Genomic DNA, 21,264 nt, shown 5'->3' with positions numbered 1-21,264 from the left:
GTAATAAACAAGAAGGTAGCTAAAATAGCCAAACTACTTATTATGACGGATCGAGCCTTAATCTACATTACCGTGTCCGAGGATCTTTACAACTTCGATAAATAAATAAACGACGTCGAAGTCATTATCGGCGGAATCATTAACTACGCCGATTTCTTTATCATTAACAATAATAGTTACGAGATTATCTTAAGCATGCTTTTCTTCTTAGAATCCCAACTCTCCTTTTCTTACCCCGATAATAGCACGATGAAAGCCTCTTTTTAAAACTACGATCGATCCATTTAAAGCCAGATTATTATTGCAAAAGACAAGTCGGATTTAGTCGAAGACTCGGGAAACTAATCGCTAGCATACAAGCTAAGATAGATACTAAGCTAAAAGGAAGCTTAAAAGGAAATTCCGCCCGTAAACTATAGTTTACGAATAGATCAGCATAAAAACAATAAAATCATAAAAAAACAATTCAACTTAATATTAAGCAAAGCTTATTAAAATCAAAAACACTAAAAATATTTGCAATTAAACTCGACAAATCAGAAAATTTCATGTTTATTATCGATAACGACAAAGACCTTTTAAAAGGGAATGTAATAAAAGTTAATACGATATATAAAAGAAAGGCGGAGAAGGTTAGACCGGTGGATTTAAAAGTATCGGATAAAAAGATACTTAAAAGGATCGACGATTAGTTCGAGCAAGATAAGAAAGCGAGACTTCTTAAGCTTAAAAGACTTTTTTTAGAATACTTTACTAACAGGTTTTCAAACTTAAAAGTTGGATTAAGATTAACGAAAGAACGATTCGAAGCACTTACGATTAGCTCTCAAGTCACTCCGGAAAAGAAAGAGCTGCTTTACTAATGCTTTTTGAATCGAAAAAAAGCGATAGCCTAAGATTTTACTTATCTTAGCCAAGTCCGAAAGGAAGTTATGCCGCTTTAAAAGATCAAGACGGTGCTTTACGAAGCCTAGTAAAAGAAAACGTTTACGATACCGAAAGCTCTGCAAAAGATAGTCATCTTTATGCTAAAAGAACGATTAAAACAAAAGGTCTTCGAACTATATTAAAGCCCTTATCGAAACAAGTGGTTCATTATAACGAAAAAAGAAAAAGGAAAATACAAGCTGATTATTACCGTAATTAAGATGAACCGTATAACGGTTAAAGACGCTAATATTGCTTCGAACGTAAACCAGTTCTCGAACGAATTTGCCGGTCTTACGATAGCTATACTTTTGGATTTCTTTTTTAAATACGATCAATTCTTTTTCGACGTTAAGTCTAAAGATATAACAGCTATTCAAACGCTTATCGAATTGCTTCGGATGACCCGGATACTTATAAAAGCTATTAATTCGATCGCTCAATTCGTCAAGGTCATCTACAAGATCCTTATAGACTGCATTCTTAACGTCTGCTTGCTTTATATAAATGACGTAAAAGTTAAAAAATCGCGATTCTTTTACAATTACGAAAAAGTTTTGCTCGGAATTCGACGATTCGTCTTAAAGCACATTTAAAATATCGATAAAGTGCTCGTGAAGTTTAAAAGAGCTAAGACGACCGTCGGAACGAAATCTTAATACTATATGCTTAGCCTTAACATCGTTAGATTCATTATAAATAGCGAAGGACGCTACCCTTAGACCGCCAAAATTAAAAAGATACTAGAATAGACTAAATGCGAGGACGTATCGGAAGCCCGAGCCTTTATTAGCATCGTAGTTTATTATAGAATCTAAATTAAAAACTTCTTTACGATTGCTGCTTTAATCTACGCGACGATAAGAAAAAGGGTCGAATTCGAGTGGTTGGAGCTTTAACAAAAAGCGATAAAGCTGCTCAAGGAAGCCTTGCTCTCTGCCCCCGCTTTTATTAAGATCGACTATAGCAAGGACGAAGGAAAAATTTACTTAACGGTAAACGCTAGTCTCAAAGGATAAAGAGCAGTATTGCAGCAAAAAGATTCCGACAAAAAGCGACATCTTGCCAAGTTCGAAAGTGGTCTTTAAAACCTTGCGGAAAGCAAGTACGACGCGACCAAGCGAGAATGCCGCAATGCTTTAAAAGCTATAAAAAAGATAAAAAGCGAACTATACGAAGTTCACTTTATCTTAGAAACCGACGTTAAAGTATTAGTTGATCAACTCAACGGATTAGCAAGCGACTTGCCTAGAGCCTTCGTTACGAATTAAATTGCGTAAATGAGATTAATAGACTTTAAAGTTAAGCATATCCTTAAGACTAAAAATACGGCGGCGGACGATCTTTTTAAGAGAAAAAAAGAGCATCCTTTAAACATTAAAGAAAAAGAGAAAGAAGATATTAACGATTAAGTCACTAACGAGCTAAGCACTGTTTTAATATTCTCGGTTAAACGACTCGTAAACTATAATTCACGAGCTAAAAAGAGAGTTTTAAAGCACGACTACTCGCTCGACTCCGAGCTTATTGCTTAATTCCTTACCACCTTTAAACGCTTTCTTTCGATCAAGACCTACGACTTCTAGAAATTTAAGAACAAAGCACTTAACTACTTGGTCAAAGATAGTTACCTTTACAAGCGAGCAGACAATTCTTACTCGATCAAACTAGTTGTCGACGGAACCCAAAAACGCTATACTGCTATTTCCGACGCTCATTAAGAATCCGGACATAAAAGAGCTAAGTCAATCTACTATCGCACGTCAAAACTCTTCTTTTAAAATAGATGCTACGAAGACTGCAAGACCTTCGTCTAAAGCTGTAAGCCTTATTAAAAGCGCAAAACTGGACGAACAGAAAACCTTTTATACCCGACCTAGCTTACTTAGATATGGTCAAAAGTCAACTTAAACGTATTACGAGTTCTTACCACCGACAAAGGAATAACTTGCTTCGTATTAATTAAGGAAAATCTATTTAAATAGCCGGAAGAGCGGCCACTTCGATCGGCTAACGCCGAATCTATTGTTAAGTTCCTTTGAAAAGATATCGTTTGCCGTTATAAACTATTCGAAAGATTGACTATCGATAAAAGACTTAAGAACAAAGCAGTTGCTAAAGCCTTCGCTATTAAGTACGGAATCAAAAAGGTCTAAATCTTAAGCTACAATTCAAAAGCTAATAAAATAATTAAGAGAGGCTATAAAGACATCTTAGATAGCTTATCGAAAGTTATAAACGGAAGATTTAAGGATTAAGTTCGCAAATTCAATAAGATGCTCTTTGCGGTCCGGACATCGATACACGCACTTACTAGAGTCACCCCCTTCTTCTTAAACTACGGACGAGAAGCTAAGCTACCTTTAGAGTTACGATAGCTAGTCTAGAAATTATTACTTTAGCAAGAGGTTCGATCTTGCGCTGACTTGCTTGCTATAAGGTTTAAACAATTAAAACTTCGAGATAAAGATATCGACGAGATCATCTTAAAGAAGAAACGCTATCGACTTGCCGCTAAGGCCACTTAAGAACGAGTCAAGGTCTTGAAGTCGAAACCTATTAAAGAAAAAGACTTAGTACTGCTTTACGATGTCAAACGCAGTATCGATATGTCCGCGGACACTAAGCTAGACTATAAATAGCTGAGACCTTATGTCGTCTTTAAAGCTTACGATAAAGGATACTATAAGCTTTAAGAAACCGATAGGACTGAGCTCAAAAGCACTTTTATAGCCAACCGCTTTAAGCGATTCTACCGCCGCAACTAAACCTTTTTTCTTTTTAATAAGGACGACGAAGAAGAAAAAAAGGAAAATTCGGGCTTTTCAAACGACTCGGACCTTAGCGAATACGAGCCTTCCGACGACGGCAAAAGTGAACCACTTAACCTAAGGGTGACCCTTAGACCTAGGTCCACCAACTTCCAAATCATTCCCTTAACACTCTCGAAGGAATAAAAACTAGCTTACAAAATTGTTTTTTAGTTTATTTCCTTTACTTTGTTTTTTCCTACTTTCTTATCCTCTTTTTATTCTATACTTATTTTATAAAAGGACGTGCTCTTAATGATCACTCTCTTTATTATTAGTAAGAAAGGGTATTTCTTACGTTTGTTCTCTTACCTTTAGACTTGCCTTTCATTATATTCTCTGTTCTTTCTTTGTTCCTCTTACTTTACTAGCTATTCACTTGTCTTACATAGATTGTTCTTATTATTTAATTGTTTTTCATTTGTTTAAGCTTATACGGCTATTTCTTATTTCTTATTTAAGACTGTTCTCTTGTTTTAAGCGTGCTTAACCACGTGTATTCGAAGGTGAACTGCTGTTAAAAAGAGTAAGTCCTCTTCACAAATGTATTTATATAAAAAAGCTCCTTTTTCTTTCTTCTTAACATTTTCTCTTTTTATACAATAACAACTATAACAATACTATTACTACCCCTTTTTCATAACTACACAATACTACACTAATACTAACGACTTTAATTATCACTCAATCGATCACTACTACTACTAGCCTTATTCCGCTATCTTATATTTAGCTCGTAAACCGTAGTTCACGAGTTAAATATGCCTTTTAAGTCAGCCGCCGCTAAAGGAAAGGCCCTTGTCCGGGATGCACCTTTTAGCCTACTAATAAGCGAAAAGCAAGCTGCTTTAGCCCGACAATCGAGTTTCGAACTAAAGTTCGAAAGACGAGTTACCAAGACTTTCGATAAGTTCTTTTAAACTTACCGTCAAATAAGCAACTCCAGTCAACTAGCTATGCTTAAAGTAGCAACCTCCGACCTTAACAACAGATTAAGTAAAAAAGACGACCTGATCTTATAGTACGACTAGTTTTTGCGAGCCGAATGCGTAAGAAAAAACATAAACGCCGAAGACTTCCTTTCAGCTTACGACCAGTTTACTACTAAAGTCACCGCTATCTACTCCTTACGCAACAAGAACGCCGAAGGACACAGACGAATCAAAAGAGCTTTCGACGGCGCTCGAAGCCAATTGCTATATAACGACCACTTTAAGGCTGTATGCACCTTAGTCCGCAGCGCTCGCTAACTAAGCGTTATTTTAAAGAATTGCACCTTTAACGCTTACGCTATCCAAGTCATCAACTACTACATTGTTGCTTACGTCGCTTTCTAAAAGACTATAGCTAATATAGCCCGAAGACGCAAGTTCACTAAGCTTAATGCTACGGTAGTCAACCTTACTTGCTAGACCGTAAAAGACAAGAACAATACTAAGTAGAAAGATAAGATCGCTATTCTTGACGAAAGACTCTTGAAGAAGCTAAGACTAAAAGTCTTATCGTATAGCCTATTGATTTTAGCTTTCGATAATATAAAAGGCGAATACAACGAGCCTGAAGAACGTATAGAGTTTGCCGACGAAAATCAAACTTAAAGTTTCGTTTTATAAAAAGAACTCGAATCCGGAACTCTACTCGTGAACTATAGTTTACGAATAAAAGATAACTTAACAATCGAAGCAAGACTAAGTCAACCTTTTGCTCTTAATACCCTTTTGCTTAGATCACTTATTGCGCGCCCTTCGCTATTATCAGCTTTGTCTTAAAGATCGACGTCATCTTTTGCTAATAGAGCTCCGAACGCTAAACTAGTTGCTTCGATTATGTCCACCTTACGCAAGTCTATCGACGCGAGCTCCTTTATAGCCCTTAAACTTGAAGTGCAACGCGACCCTCTCGAGAACCAGCTGCTACTAGCATTACCTGTTAAAAAAAGAGACAGCCTCGAGTACGAACTGGCCAAAGCTATGTCGAACCGCTGCTTAAGACTCGTCGAGATTAAAGACCTTATAAGTATAGACGTGGCCTTTATCAACTTTTGCTAAGACCTCTACTAATCAGCTTTCGACCGCTTAAACTTAGACGAGAACATCGACAATGCCTTTTAAGTTGCCGCGGAATCAATCAAAAAAGCTATCAGCTAGATTCGCAAGCTTTTAAAAAACGAATTTTTTAATAACGCGATCCTACGACTCTTCGACCGTCGTAGCCAAGTAAAAGTAAGTAAAGAAGGAAGCAAAGTAATGAACTACTTCTTGCTGTCCGAGATTTTTAATTTAAGCCTTAATAACGACGATTGCGACTGTATAAAGGTCTCTTAAAAGGTGAAGAACGTATTAGAATTTAAAGATAGATTCAAAGAACTCTTTGACTTGGACGTCTAAACGAAGCTCCGCTTTAGCCGCAAAGTCTCACCGTCCGCCACCGACCTATCAAAGAGAGTCTTTTGCGAAGTCCACACCTTCGAATACGCTAAATACTTTAAGCTAGCTACGAAAAGCCTTATAACAACGGTGATCCGTTCCAACTTATGTCGATTCATCGAAGCCTTTTAAACCAACGCCTTTAATAACTTCATGCTTTACCCGAGCAATCAATCGATGTTCGCTACTAAGACTAAAAGCAGTACTTTAGCTAAAAGAATGTCTAGCTTAAGCTCTTCCAAGTTCAAAGCTAAGCCGATGTCCTTTAATAAGCTGAACTAAAGCATTAGCCTGATGGGCACCGCTTGAAAGAACAGCCCTTTTAACACCTTAAATACGGGTAGCTATACGAAAGTTTAGCTTATGTTAAGAGCTTCTTTCTTAAACAACAAGCACGGCAACTAAACCTTTCTTACTATTATGAACAAAGAGATCTAGATGTACCTTTATTACTTTCGGATTAATGACTCAAGAAGAGCTTCGACTAATGCACTTTTTAATATAATACACTCTTTAACCTAGCAAGTCCTTCGAAGCTATCATAAGCTGTACTTTGCCGCTTTACTCAATCGCCGAGACGGAAACTACAAGCTCATTGCTTACTTTAAACCCTTTCAGCTCCTTAAATGCAATAATAGTGCTCGAGTGATTACGACCAAACACGACGCTAACACTAAACGACTCGTGAACCGTGATTCACGAATAGAAGACAGAGTTTTAGATTACCACTTAATGCTTTACGGCGTAAAGAATTAGATCGGAAGCTTAAGTATTTAGCTTAAGAGCTATACCTACGACACCACCTTTAGAAAGACCGCTAGATAAAAAGCTTTTAGACCCAAGTCGAAGACCTTAAATGCTTTTAAGAACATTGCGCTACGCTAACCCTTTGCTATAGTCATAGATCTCGCCACCTTTATATCCGTTATCACGAAACAAAGTGTTTTCTTAGACATAAACGCTTTTTAAAATTCCTTTTGCAAATAGGCCATCTTCTTTAACAATTACACCGCTTTAATAAACGATAGCACTTTAAAGAATAGAGTCAGCTTTGCAAAGCACGCTTGCACTATCGTCTTAAGACGCATGCCGCTAACCCTTCGATAAAGAGTCATTAATAAATCAAGCTAGCCCTTCGCCGCCACAATCTAGCTAAACCACGTCAGTTTCGTATCAAAAGCCTTAATCGGAAAAATAAATTAGAACGAGCCTCGAGTAGTAAAAGAATTGACCGCCATCTTTATTATGTCCCGGACCTAGTTCTAAGAACACTTTATTAAGCATAAGAAGAAGTTGTTTTCGGCATTCAAAAAGGGATTTGCTATTGTCTTAGACGCTAAAGCCAAGACTTACGGAGCCAAGTCCTTTTCTAAGAGCAAAAGCCGCCGAGCTGACGACTTTATAAACGCCGACAAGTTGAAGGATTTTAAGAAAAGCTTGCGACCGATTGAGTTGTCTTTTAACGACTTTGATTCAAGTGTAGAGATCACTCTAAAAAGTGCGAATTCCACCTGTGAACTACGGTTTACGAGCCAAATCGACGAATCTAAAGCATCATCTTCTTAGCCGGAATCCTTAAACCGCGCTTTCGATAAAGCTATAAAAGCCTTAAGTGACTTGCCCGAAGACGAAGACGACTTAACTAATAGCTCCGGACCTTATTCTGGCTTCGCTAACCTTTCGTCGGCCAAGTTCACACCTATCAACGATGCGACCAACAAGCGCAAGAACGACACGCGCTCTTTTACTTTTAAAGATGCTGCTGCTAGCACGTTATCGTCTAATGCTAGCTCTGCTAAGAGAAGAAGACCCTCCCAGCTTAAAGAGAACGAAAGAGTTAAAGACGTAAGCACGGAAAGAGACTATAAAGAAGCTGCCGAAGCGTAGTTTAGTAGTTTAAATGTTTGGAATTTAAAGACAAGATACCCTCCTCTTTTTTTTGTATACTAGATTTTTTTCTTTCTTCTACACCCCTTTTTTTTCTTTTTTGCTTGATAGTAAGCGGGGGCGCTTACCTATTCTATAAAGGGACGGATGTAAACACCCTGCCTGATAAGGTACCTGCTATGGCTATTAAGGCCATATTAGACGGACCCATCTTCTATAAGAGGGCACACATCTCTTAGCTAGAACAATCAACGAGCTTTCCACCCACCTTTTCTGACATCTCTTTTGTAAGACCATGAGGTCTAGCCTCAGAGCCAGGCTTCTATACAGCACATCTTTTTGGGTGCTTCTACAATAGCTCGGTGTTTTTTAATCTATACCGTTAAAAAGACGCTCTTTTGCTTAGCTGTTTGCAAGGATTTGTTATAGTCTCGTGCTATCGATAGCTTAAAGCTCGAGTCGGATAAACGGCATATTTTTTAAAGCTTTTTTATTAAGAATTAAATAAAAGTATTATCTTCTTTTAAAGCCGCTAAGATCGCTTTTTCGAAAATAAAGCTCTTAACCGTCTTTTTAATCTAGTTTATGATTTGATTGCTTTTATTACTTAAGACTTTTTAATTGTTTATAACGAAGTTATATTCTTTTATATTATCGTTATACGCTTTTCGGACGTTTTCGAACTTAACGTTTTTTAGCTTTAAAAGTTTATTAAGATCGTTTGCAAAAGCTTTTAAATGCAATTTTTCTTAAGCTTTTCGTTAGCGGTCTTACTCTTAAAACTATTCGTTATTAAGCTTTATTATTATCTTTATAGCAGACTTCGTTTTTAATCTGATCTGCTCGATAAAAAGAGCAAGTTCTTTTACGCTAATACGAAAAGATACGTATTATTTTATATTAAAACGCTTGATAAAGTATTTATAATTCGTAATCTATTTTAAAAAGTCGCTACGATTTATAAAGTTCGTTTTATTAATTAAAAAGACCTCTTTTAATTTGTCGTTTATTGTTATAGCAGTTGACTTTGTAATTAAAGCTTTTAAAAATTAATTAGAGTTCTTAAAAGTAATAAGTGTTAGTTGTAAAGAATAAATATAATTGAAAAAGGACAGATTGCAAAATAAAAGTTATAGCAAAGTAGCGTTAAAGTGACTTGTAAAATCCGCTCTCGATTAATTCGAAAGTTATTAAAGACTAACTGAATAGCTCGTAAGTGCGAATATAGCTTTTAATTATAATGCTTACTAGCATTAAGATTAAGAAGAGATTTTATAGATTAAATAAAGCTTGGTATATTCTATTTAAAAAGCTCGTTAAGATTTATATACATATACTTAAGAGCTCTAGTGTGCTAAGGGCGCTACTAAGCGAGGTCACATAACATGTTACATATAGCTTAGGTGGAACCATGCCTGTTCCGCACAACACTTTTTTATATTAATTAATAAAGATCAGCTAAGAATAGCTGCTTTGCAAACGGATAATATTTTTATAATTATCAATCTAGCTATAAAAGCAAAAAAAGAGAAAGAGCTAGTTAAATCTAAGCTAAAGAGCAAAGAAATAAAGATCTTTATATACGCCGAACCGATGATTTTTAATAGATGCAAGCTATTCTTAGATAAAGACGGAGTCGAAGTATTAATTAATTAGAAAAGGCAAAGTGAAAGGCTTGCTGTGATCAAGCTCGATTTAGCTATACGAGTTAAAAAGTACTTAAAGCAACGTGCTCGAAAAGCGTATTTAGCTACCATTTGCTACTTAAAAGCATCTTGTGCTCTGTCGATAGCTGCTTAACACTAAGAACCGAAGAACGAAGACTATAAAGCTCTTAATAAAGTGATCTAATAGCTGATCGATCATTTAATACGAAAGATCTATTACGTGCTTTTAAACTTAAGGACAGCGAAGCTTTTCGTGTTCGTAAACGAAGCGTTTGCTAATAACGCTAACCTTAGCTCTTAAATCGGTTTCGTAGCTATCTTTAGCAATAAGGCTTACGTAAATGAAAACGAGTTCATTTTAACGGATAACATCCTTTATTAAGTGTTATAAAAATACAAAAGAGTAATAAAAGCAGTATTAGCTTTTAAGCTATACGCTATGTCCTTAAGTATCGATATAGCTATTGCTATATCGATTACTTTTGCTTAAATCACGGCTTAATTAAAAATCCTTAACTTCCTCGTAATAGTATGCACTAACTCGTACTCGCTTTACGAGTATATAGTAAAGCTAAGGACTATTAAAGAGAAGCGCTTTATAATCGATATTATAACTATTCGAGAGTCATACGAGAAGCGAGAGCTCTTTAAGGTACGCTAGATCGAAGGAAAATCTAACCTTGCTAACGTTATAATTAAAATCGGGGCTAATACCTTCTTGCAAAAGCTAGTTTTAATTAATACCTTGAAGGTACAAGTGGATGAATGGGTAAAGAGGCCGCTATAAAAAAAAGAGAAAGGAGATTGTTTTTCTTTTATTTAATTACCGTTATTTAATTACCTTCCTTCTTTTTTCGATCGATATAATAATTAGTAAAGCACTGCTTGCTAAAGAAAGAATTGCCGGTGTCGGTATCTTTATATCGACTTTAGCTAGCTAATAATAATAGTAGTAATAGTAAATAAGGAACTCACTCGTGAATCATAGTTCACGGGCCACTTAGCATGCCTCGCTTAATATGTTAGCAGTTAAAGGACTCCTAACTTGACTAGTAAACCTATTAGCTAGCTAGTGCACGTAATTCCTTTTAATCATATAAAAGGAGTCAGCTCCTTTGAGCCTTAAGGAGCAGACAGAATTGAGATACCTTATCAACCGAGTGTTTTGCAATTGCAAGTACTTTGACGACCGTTACGACCTTACGAATATATATTCCCAATCGCTTAAAAGCAATCCAACAGTTTAAAAAGATTTTATTTCCGAAAGTCAAGTTATAACTAGATAATTATAAGCTTAAGACTTCGTTTAGCGAGCACTTTATAAGCAAACGATTTACTTTTCTCGGCGTTAAAAAAGGTTAAGCGGCGGTTTATATTAAGCAGAATTTTACTAGTATGATTGCTATTCTTTTAATAACTTTATTAAGTATTTTAAAAAAGTGTTTATTTAAATTAATAAAAAAGTTGGTCGGATGCTTTTCGAGATAGATAGACTTTTAAATAAGCTTCCTTTTCGATTCGAAGTTCTTATAATGATTTCCTTGTGTTTAAGACTCGTTAGTTTAAGAATCTTTTACTAAAGTTGTAAAAGATTAAGAAAGAAAGACAGTTTAAACCTTAAGTAATAGTCTTATCGAGTAGTTATAAAAAGGTGAAAGTAAATTCGTGTTAAGCAAAAGAAAGAGCACTTATAAATGCTTCGAAAGTAAAAGAATTAAAAAGTAAAGCTTAACTTTTTAAATAAGTTTATCGTTAATTTTAAAGCGTTTTTATTAATCTAGTTTCTTAAGAGCTTAAATTCATTAGTATTATTAAACTCGGACTCATGCTTTAAGTTATCTTTAATAATAAAGATATTTGATTTTAAGAGTTCGAATTTTATTATAAAGTTGTCGAGAGATTTCTTTGATTCTTTTTTCGAATGCAAAACGAAATTGAAAGTCTTAAAAAGTAAAAAAAAAAGTCTTTAAACAATGATCTTTTTCTTATTTAAAATGTTTTTTCTTATAGTTATCTTGCTTTTTTTAATATTAAGCTTTGCGTTTATTAAAAACATTTAAAGCAAACTTAATAAAAGACTTAGTTCGGTATTTAAAAGATTATTTGATTTCCGAATAAATGCGTAAATTGTTTTTTAAATCTTTAAAACTTTAATCTTAACCGTAACGAACTCGTTTAAGTAGTGTATCTTTTTATCTGCTGTTTTATAATTGATTTTAGCGTAGCTTTTTGATATAAGCTTGCGCACTTTTAAGTTTAGCTTTCTAGCTAAGCTTAAAGATATTAATATTATATTTAACTTTTAATTAATAGCGCTTATTTCGATAAAAAGCTTTACTTTAATTGTTTTCTTTTTATCTTTAATTTTAATTTATAATAAAACTTTTTATGCTTTATTATTTAAATAGATATGTAAAGCAATTTGTGCGAGCAATGCGCTTATTAAAGCTTGATTGCTTATTATTTAAGCAAGTCTCGACTTTTTTTTTAGATTCTTCTTCGTAGACAGCTTTTTAAATTGCTTAAATACTTTTAATAAAAGCTAGAATAGCTTTAATAAATTGATAATTGTTTTAAACTTTAACGCTAAGTTTATATAATTGATCGGTTTTTAGTTTTCACGCTCGACGATCTCTTTTAACTGTCTTAGCTTTTTGCTTTCTTTTTCTTTTGTTTTCTTTTTTTTTAGTTTTTTCGTAAAGGTCTTTTTAATAAATTGCTTTATAGCTTTTATTACTTTTGCATCATTTAAAGACTTATAGATTCTTATTCTCTTCTTTGCTTTATTGTCGGCTATACAAACGTTTACATTTAAGATGTTTTTAGTATTTAATAAAGCTACTTTATACTTTAAGCTTTTTAAGTTGCTTAAGTTTACTTTATTGCTTATTAATGCAATATCAAAGATATCTTTAACTTTTGCTTTCTTATACTTCTTTAAGAATTAGCTTAATAATATAATCTTTATCTTTAATATCGAAGACGTTAATATAAAGAAAGCATTAATAGAAGTAAATACCGAGCTCTTTTCTTTTTTTAAAATGATTTTTAAATAATAAGAATTTATAAGCTTATCCGAGTATATTATACTTTTAAGATAAGCTCTTTTTTAATTTGAAAGTAAAGGGTTCGAGCATTTAAGCTTAATGTGTTTAGTATGACCGCAACTCACGTAGAAAAGTCTATTTTTATTTTTAACGTAAGTTTTAGATTTATTTACAAACGGATTGCTTGATTTTAAAGCCGGTTTAAAAAGTATAAAAGCCGATGCTAATGCCGAGCGATAGCTTTGTTTTTAGTTCTATTAATTTGTATTGTTTTAAAAATGTATTAGCTAGTTATAACTGCTACTTCTTATATTAAGTGTCGTTCCGTAGCCCGGTCTTTAATTGTTTCTTTAATATTTTATTATCTTTTATCTAAAGGCTTCGCTTTAAAGTTGTAATTGCTAAGTTTTGTTTTATGATTTGTTTAATTATCGCTAAATAGCTTTAATAAGTTAAGCGGGCTCCGTTAAAATAAAAGCTATTTAAAAAGATATATATAAGTTGTTTTAAAATGCTATTAAAGCTGCTTGCGCTAAGATGTTAATATAATGCTTTATAAACTTTTATAATCGATCGTAGTATTTCTTTTTCTCGATCTTTGCCTTGATCTTTTCTTTTTTTTTTAAAGCGTTTTAAAATAGCACGAAGGTTTCGTACGCGCGCTATAAGCAAAAGTAAAGTAAAGCGTTGTTAATAAGCGCTAGTGATTTAATCTGATCGTTTGCTACTCTTTTAATAAAGGCTAAAGAAATCGATTTTAATATATACTTATTAAAGTCAAATTGTGTCGAGTTTGCTTTCGACACTTCGCTTTTATTCAAGTCCTTTCTTTCGGTTTTCTTAAATAAAGCAAGTGTTTTAAAATAATACGAAGCTAAGCTTTTCTTTTCTTTTTGTTTTAAATTTAAGACTTCGATGATCACGTCTTCTTTTTTAATTTGCTTTTCGTTTCTTAAGAATTGTACTTTTAGTTATTTTATAACTTCTGTCTTCTTTTTATTTATAACTATTAATTTGTTTGTTATGATAGTTGTCGTGCGGGAATATAGGGTTATAAGACTAGTTACTGCAATATGCATTGCAAGTCTGCTTTTGCACATCAGTTAAGAGCTATATTCGCTCCGATAGTTCAGTTGGTCGATCGATCGCTGGCTGTCATTAAGCTATACTAAGCGCAGAACAAAGTTTTCTTAGCCGAAAACCCGGTGCCACCTCGCTATCGTTAGCTGCGAGGCATCCTTATCGATAAGACATAATGACTTATTAGTCAAGCTGCGATGTCGCAATTGCGTAAATAATATCGCTGACCAAAAATCCATTTTCGATAAATAATAAAAAAGCTATTAACCGCAGCGTAGTTTATAAAGCAGTCGGTAAAAGTCAACCGGCCAGCTCTAAAGGGTGTGTCGTGCGAGAATATAGGGTTATAAGACTAGTTACTGCAATGTGCATTGCAAGTCTGCTTTTGCACATCAGTTAAGAGCCACATTCGCTCCGATAGTTCAGTTGGTCGATCGATCGCTGGCTGTCATTAAGCTATACTAAGCGCAGAACAAAGTTTTCTTAGCCGAAAACCCGGTGCCACCTCGCTATCGTTAGCTGCGAGGCATCCTTATCGATAAGACATAATGACTTATTAGTCAAGCTGCGATGTCGCAATTGCGTAAATAATATCGCTGACTAAAAATCCATTTTCGATAAGTAATAAAAAAGCTATTAACCGCAGCGTGGTTTACAGAGCAGTCGGTAAAAGTCAACCGGCCAGCTCTGGGGGGTGTATCGTGCGGGAATATAGGGTTATAAGACTGGTTATTGCAATGTGCATTGCAGGTCTGCTTTTGTATATTAGTTAAGAGCCACATTCGCTCCGATAATTCAGTTGGTCGATCGATCGCTAGCTGTCATTAAGCTATGCTAAGCGCAGAACAAAGTTTTCTTAGCCGAAAACCCGGTGCTACCTCGCTATCGTTAGCTGCGGGGCATCTTTATCGATAAGACATAGTGATTTATTAGTCAGGCTGCGATATCGCAATTGCGCAAATAATATCGCTAACTAAAAATCCATTTTCGATAAGTAATAAAAAAGCTATTAACCGCAGCGTGGTTTACAAAGCAGTCGGTAAAAGTCAACCGGCCAGCTCTGGGGGGTGTGTCGTGCGAGAATATAGGGTTATAAGACTGGTTATTGCAATGTGCATTGCAGGTCTGCTTTTGCATATCAATAGTCTTTATTTTAAAGTTGGATTTGAACTTCTTATTAGCTTTTTTAATAAGTAAGATAAAGATAGCTTTCAAGTACGTTAAAAATAAAAGGTTTTCTTAGCTTGCTTGCTCGAAGTTATAATTTAGCTTATTTAATTATAGCTCCGCCGGCATTTTCTCGTCGTAATTTTTATATCTTTTAAACTTTAGCATTTTTGATTAAGATATCGTAAATGAGATTTTATTTTAAGAGAGTCTGCTTTATATTATTATAAATAGACAAGTGTTTTACAATTGATTGCTTTAAGTAAAGGTTTTAAAGAATCTTATATTAAATGGGTTTTCAGATTAATACGTTCTTAACTTTGCTTTTAAGTTGAATTTAATAATTGAAGTGTCTTTTTAAAGATAACGTAAGTCGTTAAGAGAGTTGCTTTTCGAATCCGATCTTAAAGCAGCTAATATTAAAAATAAAGTAAGACTTTTTTTTAGTTAAAAGTATATTATTAAAAGTGAACTTAAGACTTTGCTTTTATAAAAAAAGGAAAATAAAGTTAGCGGAAGCGTAAGATCTATTAATAATCTTTGTTTAAAAGTAAAAGGCTATTAAGCTTCTTCTTTAGATAATTGGTTTTCTTTTTTTATAAAAACCGGATCTTTAATTTCTTTTTTTAAAATGCGTATTGTTTTTTTTCTTTAAAGTTTTAAAGCAAAATGTGCAAACTATTGCTTGCTCTTTTTTATAAAAAGTCTTTTTAAATAAAAAGGTCCGAGCGTTTGAAATTAAAAGAAAAAGCTAATAAAAAAAAGGTTTTTTATTTTAAATAACTTTTTAAAAGTCTATTTTTAAAGCAAAGCTTTTCTTATGATCTTTAGTTGATATCGATTAAAGTCCGCGTAATAAAGCTAAGTTTTAGTTTGTGTGTTTTTAAATGTTAAAAAGCTGATCCGTGTCTTTTTAAGTTTTATTCGAGTATCGTCGGTTTATAATAAGTACTTCTTAAAAAAAAGGTAGGCTTTAGCTAAGCAGCTTCTTTCGTAAGTTGGATATAAAGACTTCTTTTTACGTTTATTTTCGTAAGTAAGTAAGACGTTGCTTTAGTCTTATCAATAAAGGTCTTTTGTATTCGTTTCGAAAAATCTTTTTTTTAATATCTTAGATCTTGTTTTTGATAATCTTAATAGTTGAGTTCACGGGTAAGTCTTTTTCTCGATCTTAATTAATTGTTTTCTTTAAAGTACTTTTAACTTGCAACTTGATTGCGAATCAAAAAGAGATTTTAAGATTCGGTCTCGGCGTTAATCGCTAGCTAAAAGATTAGTAACGAAAGTGAAAAGGTTATTATATTCTTTAGAAAAGAAGAGTCATTAAAGAAGGAGATGACTCTTCTGCTACTTAGTCTATGCTTTAATGATGTTACGTAGCATAGCCCTACGACAAGGCCGGGTTTAAGGAGATAAGGGGGCGGCAGAATCCAAAAAGGTTTTGGTGGTACAGTACCGGTACTGCTGTACCTAACCAAAGAGTCAAAACCGCGAAGAGGGTGGGGGGAGGTGGAGGGAGGTGGGAGGAAAGCTCCCTAATACAATAGACAGACAGTTCTCGGGTTTCTGTTCCCGCGATATCGCAATCTTTATGTAGCCCCCAAAAGCATTTCTATTGGGTGGTGCAGCGCAGCTAGCTGCTGTCTGTCGACTGTGCCCTTCCCCTATAGATCGATAAGTTGGATCGCAGAAAGAGAAAAAAAAATCTCATGTCGACGGTGGAAAACTGCAAGCAAGTTATAGCGTAGGTAAGGTAGGTAATAAACTATATCGGTGTCGATACCGAGAGGTCCAGACCGCTCTTCGAAGGCGCAATACCTACCTATCTGTCAAACGACTAGGGTCGGCTAGCGTCGGTTAGTATCGTTGTCACGTGGTATTGGCGCTACTGCAGATAGAATGTCGTCTAAACTGTGGCTAGGTAGATTTGCGACGAGAATAAATCCATCAGGAAAAACCGTTTAGTAGCATCGTACGGAATCGATCGCTCTGAGCCCTTTTCCCCACCTCTTACTAACCCGTTTCTCCCTCGAGGTATAGCCAAATGTGCTTATCTCTCCTCTTGAAAACGTCGCGGCATGTAGTGGTACATGTTACAAGGACGCGGGCCAAGTGAGCGAAGTCCACAGCAGCGCCCCGGGCATCCGCCTACCCGTATTGGCATTTGCCAGGCCGAGTTGTCGTTTTCTTTTTTTACTTACGACGCGCGGAAGGCATCCTTTCTTTCCTGGGTGGGTAGCCGAGGAGGGGAGAGTGAGAGAGAGAAGTGAGACAGCAGATTTGCGACTTGCAACAAAAGTCAAAAAATGTCCAAGGTCCAAAGTCTAAATTCGAAAGCCAAGTTGTCCAAGTCGAAAATGTCAAGGAGTCCCAAGTCCGGATTTCCTTCTTAGCTCCTTTGCACCCCTCACAACCTGACACCCAAGCCCTTCTCCTCTTCAATACCGGTATCCATCCAGGTCCTGACAACCGAGCTCCCCTTCATCCCTCCCTTCTTAATCATCAGCCGCAGAATCTGTCCGATTTTCGTTGTCGGCGAGACTGGTGATCTTGTTCGCCAGTGTTGATGCCGCTTAATACTTTTCGAGAGCGCCTCATGGCGGGTCGTAAGGCAGTTCATCAAACGTGTTTGCATCCACGAGACCGGGTGGCGGGTACTTGTCTGACACTTTGCGGGCTAAGGCCATAAGCATCGATTTGCGAAGATCAGGTCCGGGCGTTGCCCAGACAAAGAGTGCCCTTTGCCTCGAGATTCTTGACCCACTTCATGCTCCCCGGCTCATTGCGTTTCAGCAATACCTATGAGGTACGACTTGACGAATCGGAAATACAAATAGCGCTTGGATGGCCCGTTCGAGGTCAGGAATTGTAACGTCCTTTGGTGGAAGTTCTGTATGTGTTGTCAGCTATGGGAGTATTCAAGTTGGAAAGCGATAACTTAAGTACCTTGCACTTCGTTTGTCCGGACTCGGCAGTCAGACACGCTGCGTCGCCCAATTCAGATTCATCGGTGACGAACACTTCCCACTCGGTCTCTTTTCCAGCCTCAAGTCTAGGCACAATGACAATCTCAGCATTATCCAGTGCACTTTCAATTCTAGTATGCAAAGAGATAGCTGAACAAATCATTAGCATATTCCAAGCAAGGCATATATATATATACTTGGGGGCTTACCATCAGCGGAGTCAGATAGAATGGCCGATCCGTCTGTGATGCCAAACAAGTAATCTAAGTCGCCTCCGTTGAGAAGCCAGGGAACCAAGTAAGCTGCGCCAACAGGGCCGTTTTTCTCCCTCAGAGTCTAGTCGGTAGAACCACTTCTCCAGTTCCAACACATTGCTGCAGTGGGTTGGAGCCCTCCACGCGCGTGGCGCCATACCGCTCCAGAACAGCCTTCTTGAACTTCGCACGGTCGAATTTTCTCCCCTTGTCCCTCGTCGTGTCCGGAGCACCCTCTCTCCCCGCCCCATCTCAAGCGAGACGTGTGCGTTTTCCAACGGGTCTGGAGAGACTCCCATCTCGGCAAGATCGTCCCCGACAAGGCTTCCCGTCGCGTCTTGAGCCGGTCGACATCTGAGGCTGTTTTGTCGCGCTCTTCTTGGCTGGGCGCGTCTTCTGAAGCGTCCTTCGGCGGTCGCTTGGTCAAAACCTTTGGCTTCAAGTGCAGCCTCTATGCATCTCCTTTGCTTCACATAGGATTCCAAGCTTTGGATCTTCGTCTCTACAAAATCGGCTGCCGTGGTGTTGATCTGAATCATCGTACTTGCTTTGCGCTAGCGCAGAACCTGGAGTTCTTGTCGTTGGGCAACTGGGAGGAGATCTTCGGGAAGGTAGGACTCTCGAGACATGTTGTCGATGAGGAGGAGTTAGTTGAATGTGAAAAGAGGTGTTATTCGTCTGAGCGGAAAAATATTCGTGACGGCGATTTCGGGACGAGGAAGAGGAGGTATTGTCATTAAATAGGTGTGCACATTGGGCTGACTCTAAGGTATTAAAAAAAATGTACCTGCTGTGATTCGTTGAGGGTAAGTCTCAGGAGGGAAGCCATTCTAGGTAGGGGGGAGGCTACATGCCGACGTGACCTATAAGCGTGGTGCCTACATTCCCACACGGGCAATTTTCACGTTTGCTACTGTATAGAAGTAGCAATAGCACGCGCAGAAGATCGGCCCTCCTTGGGTGATTGATCTCGTACATGTACAGAAACAAAGCTTCTCTCCTGAACGTAGTTCGAAAATTCGAAAGGATCCAAACGTTCTTCGCTTATTTCCCACGTTACTTTGTTATGTCCACCACAACCCCTCGTCCACTGCTTCCCCTCCACGTCTCCTTGTTTCCATTCCACTGCCCATCTCTCTTGCGCTAGGTGGAGTCTCTAGCCTCCTCCAGCTGTTGTGCATCATCCCTTCTCCAGCTGTGGTATCTTATCACCGTACACATTACATTCGAAAGGGGTATGAAAGCTCGCCGACCGGAATCGGGAAGGTACGTAAAGCCGAGCATTGAAGGGCTGGTAGTAGAAGAGGGTCCGAAGTGAGGCAGTCGTAAAGCCTGACTGATTGTTTCTCTTCCGACTTGAGAGAATTGCTCCTCCGATCGTTTCTCGTCCAATCTTTCCACTGCCAATTGTGCAAAGCAGTCGGCATGGGCGATTGGCACGAGGCGAATCTGGCCATGTACTCTATCATCAGAGCTCGGAGCTGTAGCAATCGTGGTTTTTCACTGAGAGGAAAAGTCGGGGAATGTAGATTCTGCAACGTAGTATTTCGTCCAGTATCGTTGCGTAACCGTACTTTGGGTTTCAGTAAGAAGAGGTGTGGTACACTGAAGTGGTGACCCACGCAGCGACCGACCTGGCAATCCCTTGATTCGCAGACAAAGAGCTTAAAACAATACATTAAGAACACAACTATTAGAGAAACAACTTCAGCTCTACCCTTCCCTTCCGAAGAGTTCATCGACAAATCACCGCTTTATTAGCACCTCAACTAAAACCACCTCAACTAAAACCTACGGACTTATAAAAGAAACTACGACTTACAATTAAATAAATAAATAAAAAAAGAACAAAAGAACTCTACTTCAACTCACCTTCTTTAATAAACTCGGAAAAGAAATACGAAGAGAAAGTCTATCACTTTCAGCACTTACTATTAATACTTTTATCAAGAGAAAAGAGTTCATTTTTAACAGCTTCGATACTTTCTATTTTCGAACAACAAGCATAACATAAGCTGATCATTGACCTTCTCTTACGAACATATCTATAATTAGCAAGATCAATAACTTCATTACTACAACTATTAAACACTAAAACTTAATCACCGCTTTTTAACTTTTAAAACCGATTAAGTATTAAGTTCGTGCTTAAGATCGACATAAAGATTTACGATATAAATGCTTTTATAAAGACCGAGCAACAATAAGATACTTAAGCAATTAATCAATTGCAAAATCATTATCTTACTTTTCTTTTTATTATTATTACACATAGACTTAAAGCAACGGATAAGATGTTAAACTTAAAGATGCTGAAGTTCGATCGTTATAAAGACTACGATAAAAAAATGCTAGCTAAACTATAACTAAACCGATTAGATTACGATTTCGAAGTCGATAGCTCCGACAACCTTTCTTTCTTAACGTACTTTAAAGCAATCTTAATCTTATTAATAAAAGAAGCTAGCAGAAAGCTCAGATCTAATATAAAAATAAGATACATTATAATTAATCGTATTATAGCAATAGAAAAAAAGAAAGCTGAAATAGTAGAATAGCTAAAGACGCAATTTCTTAATAATAAAAAACTAATAGAAAAACAAGACGTGATCGCCGAAGTCTTTAACTTATAACAAAGATTATAAGAAAGTCTCGTATTTTATTATTTACGAACGGTTGCGTTATTAAAAAAGATTAAAAGAAAAGATTTAAAAAAGAACGAAGCATTATTAATAATAACGAATCAATCTGATTCGAACAAGTATATACTCAAGTCTATTACGTCGGCCTTTATTAAAAAAGTTATAAACGATAAGCTTTAGATATTAGCTTTAACTAATAATGCTTTGCTTTTGCTTTGCTTATAAAAAGCATACGAAACTTTCGTTCTTTTTTAAAATAAACTTAAAGCATAAAAGAAAATTAAATCGAATATAAAAAAGATTAAGATGTACGAGAGAATATAAAGATATATCGAGCATTATGCTAGAGTCTTAATACAAGTAGCTTTAGCATCTTTTTAAAACACTTTAT

General features: G+C 36.3%; 1 protein-coding gene across 1 annotated transcript; it reads right to left on the bottom strand.

The window, feature by feature from the left end:
• Positions 1-17,605: 17,605 nt before the first annotated feature.
• On the bottom strand, positions 17,606-18,770 carry L3040_000991 (uncharacterized protein; the record flags this gene model as incomplete). The annotated part of the gene is made up of 5 exons (XM_066155386.1): positions 17,606-17,688; positions 17,811-17,901; positions 17,958-18,127; positions 18,187-18,279; positions 18,392-18,770. The coding sequence occupies 5 exons, from the start codon at positions 18,768-18,770 to the stop codon at positions 17,606-17,608; spliced, it is 816 nt and encodes a 271-aa protein (XP_066013406.1).
• Between the last annotated feature and the right edge of the window lie 2,494 nt (positions 18,771-21,264).

The sequence above is a fragment of the Drepanopeziza brunnea genome (genome assembly GCF_022702325.1).
Source record: "Drepanopeziza brunnea f. sp. 'multigermtubi' strain 214-2 chromosome Unknown ctg1, whole genome shotgun sequence".
Lineage (NCBI taxonomy): Eukaryota > Fungi > Ascomycota > Leotiomycetes > Helotiales > Drepanopezizaceae > Drepanopeziza > Drepanopeziza brunnea.
This window is presented reverse-complemented; position numbering and strand designations above follow the sequence as displayed.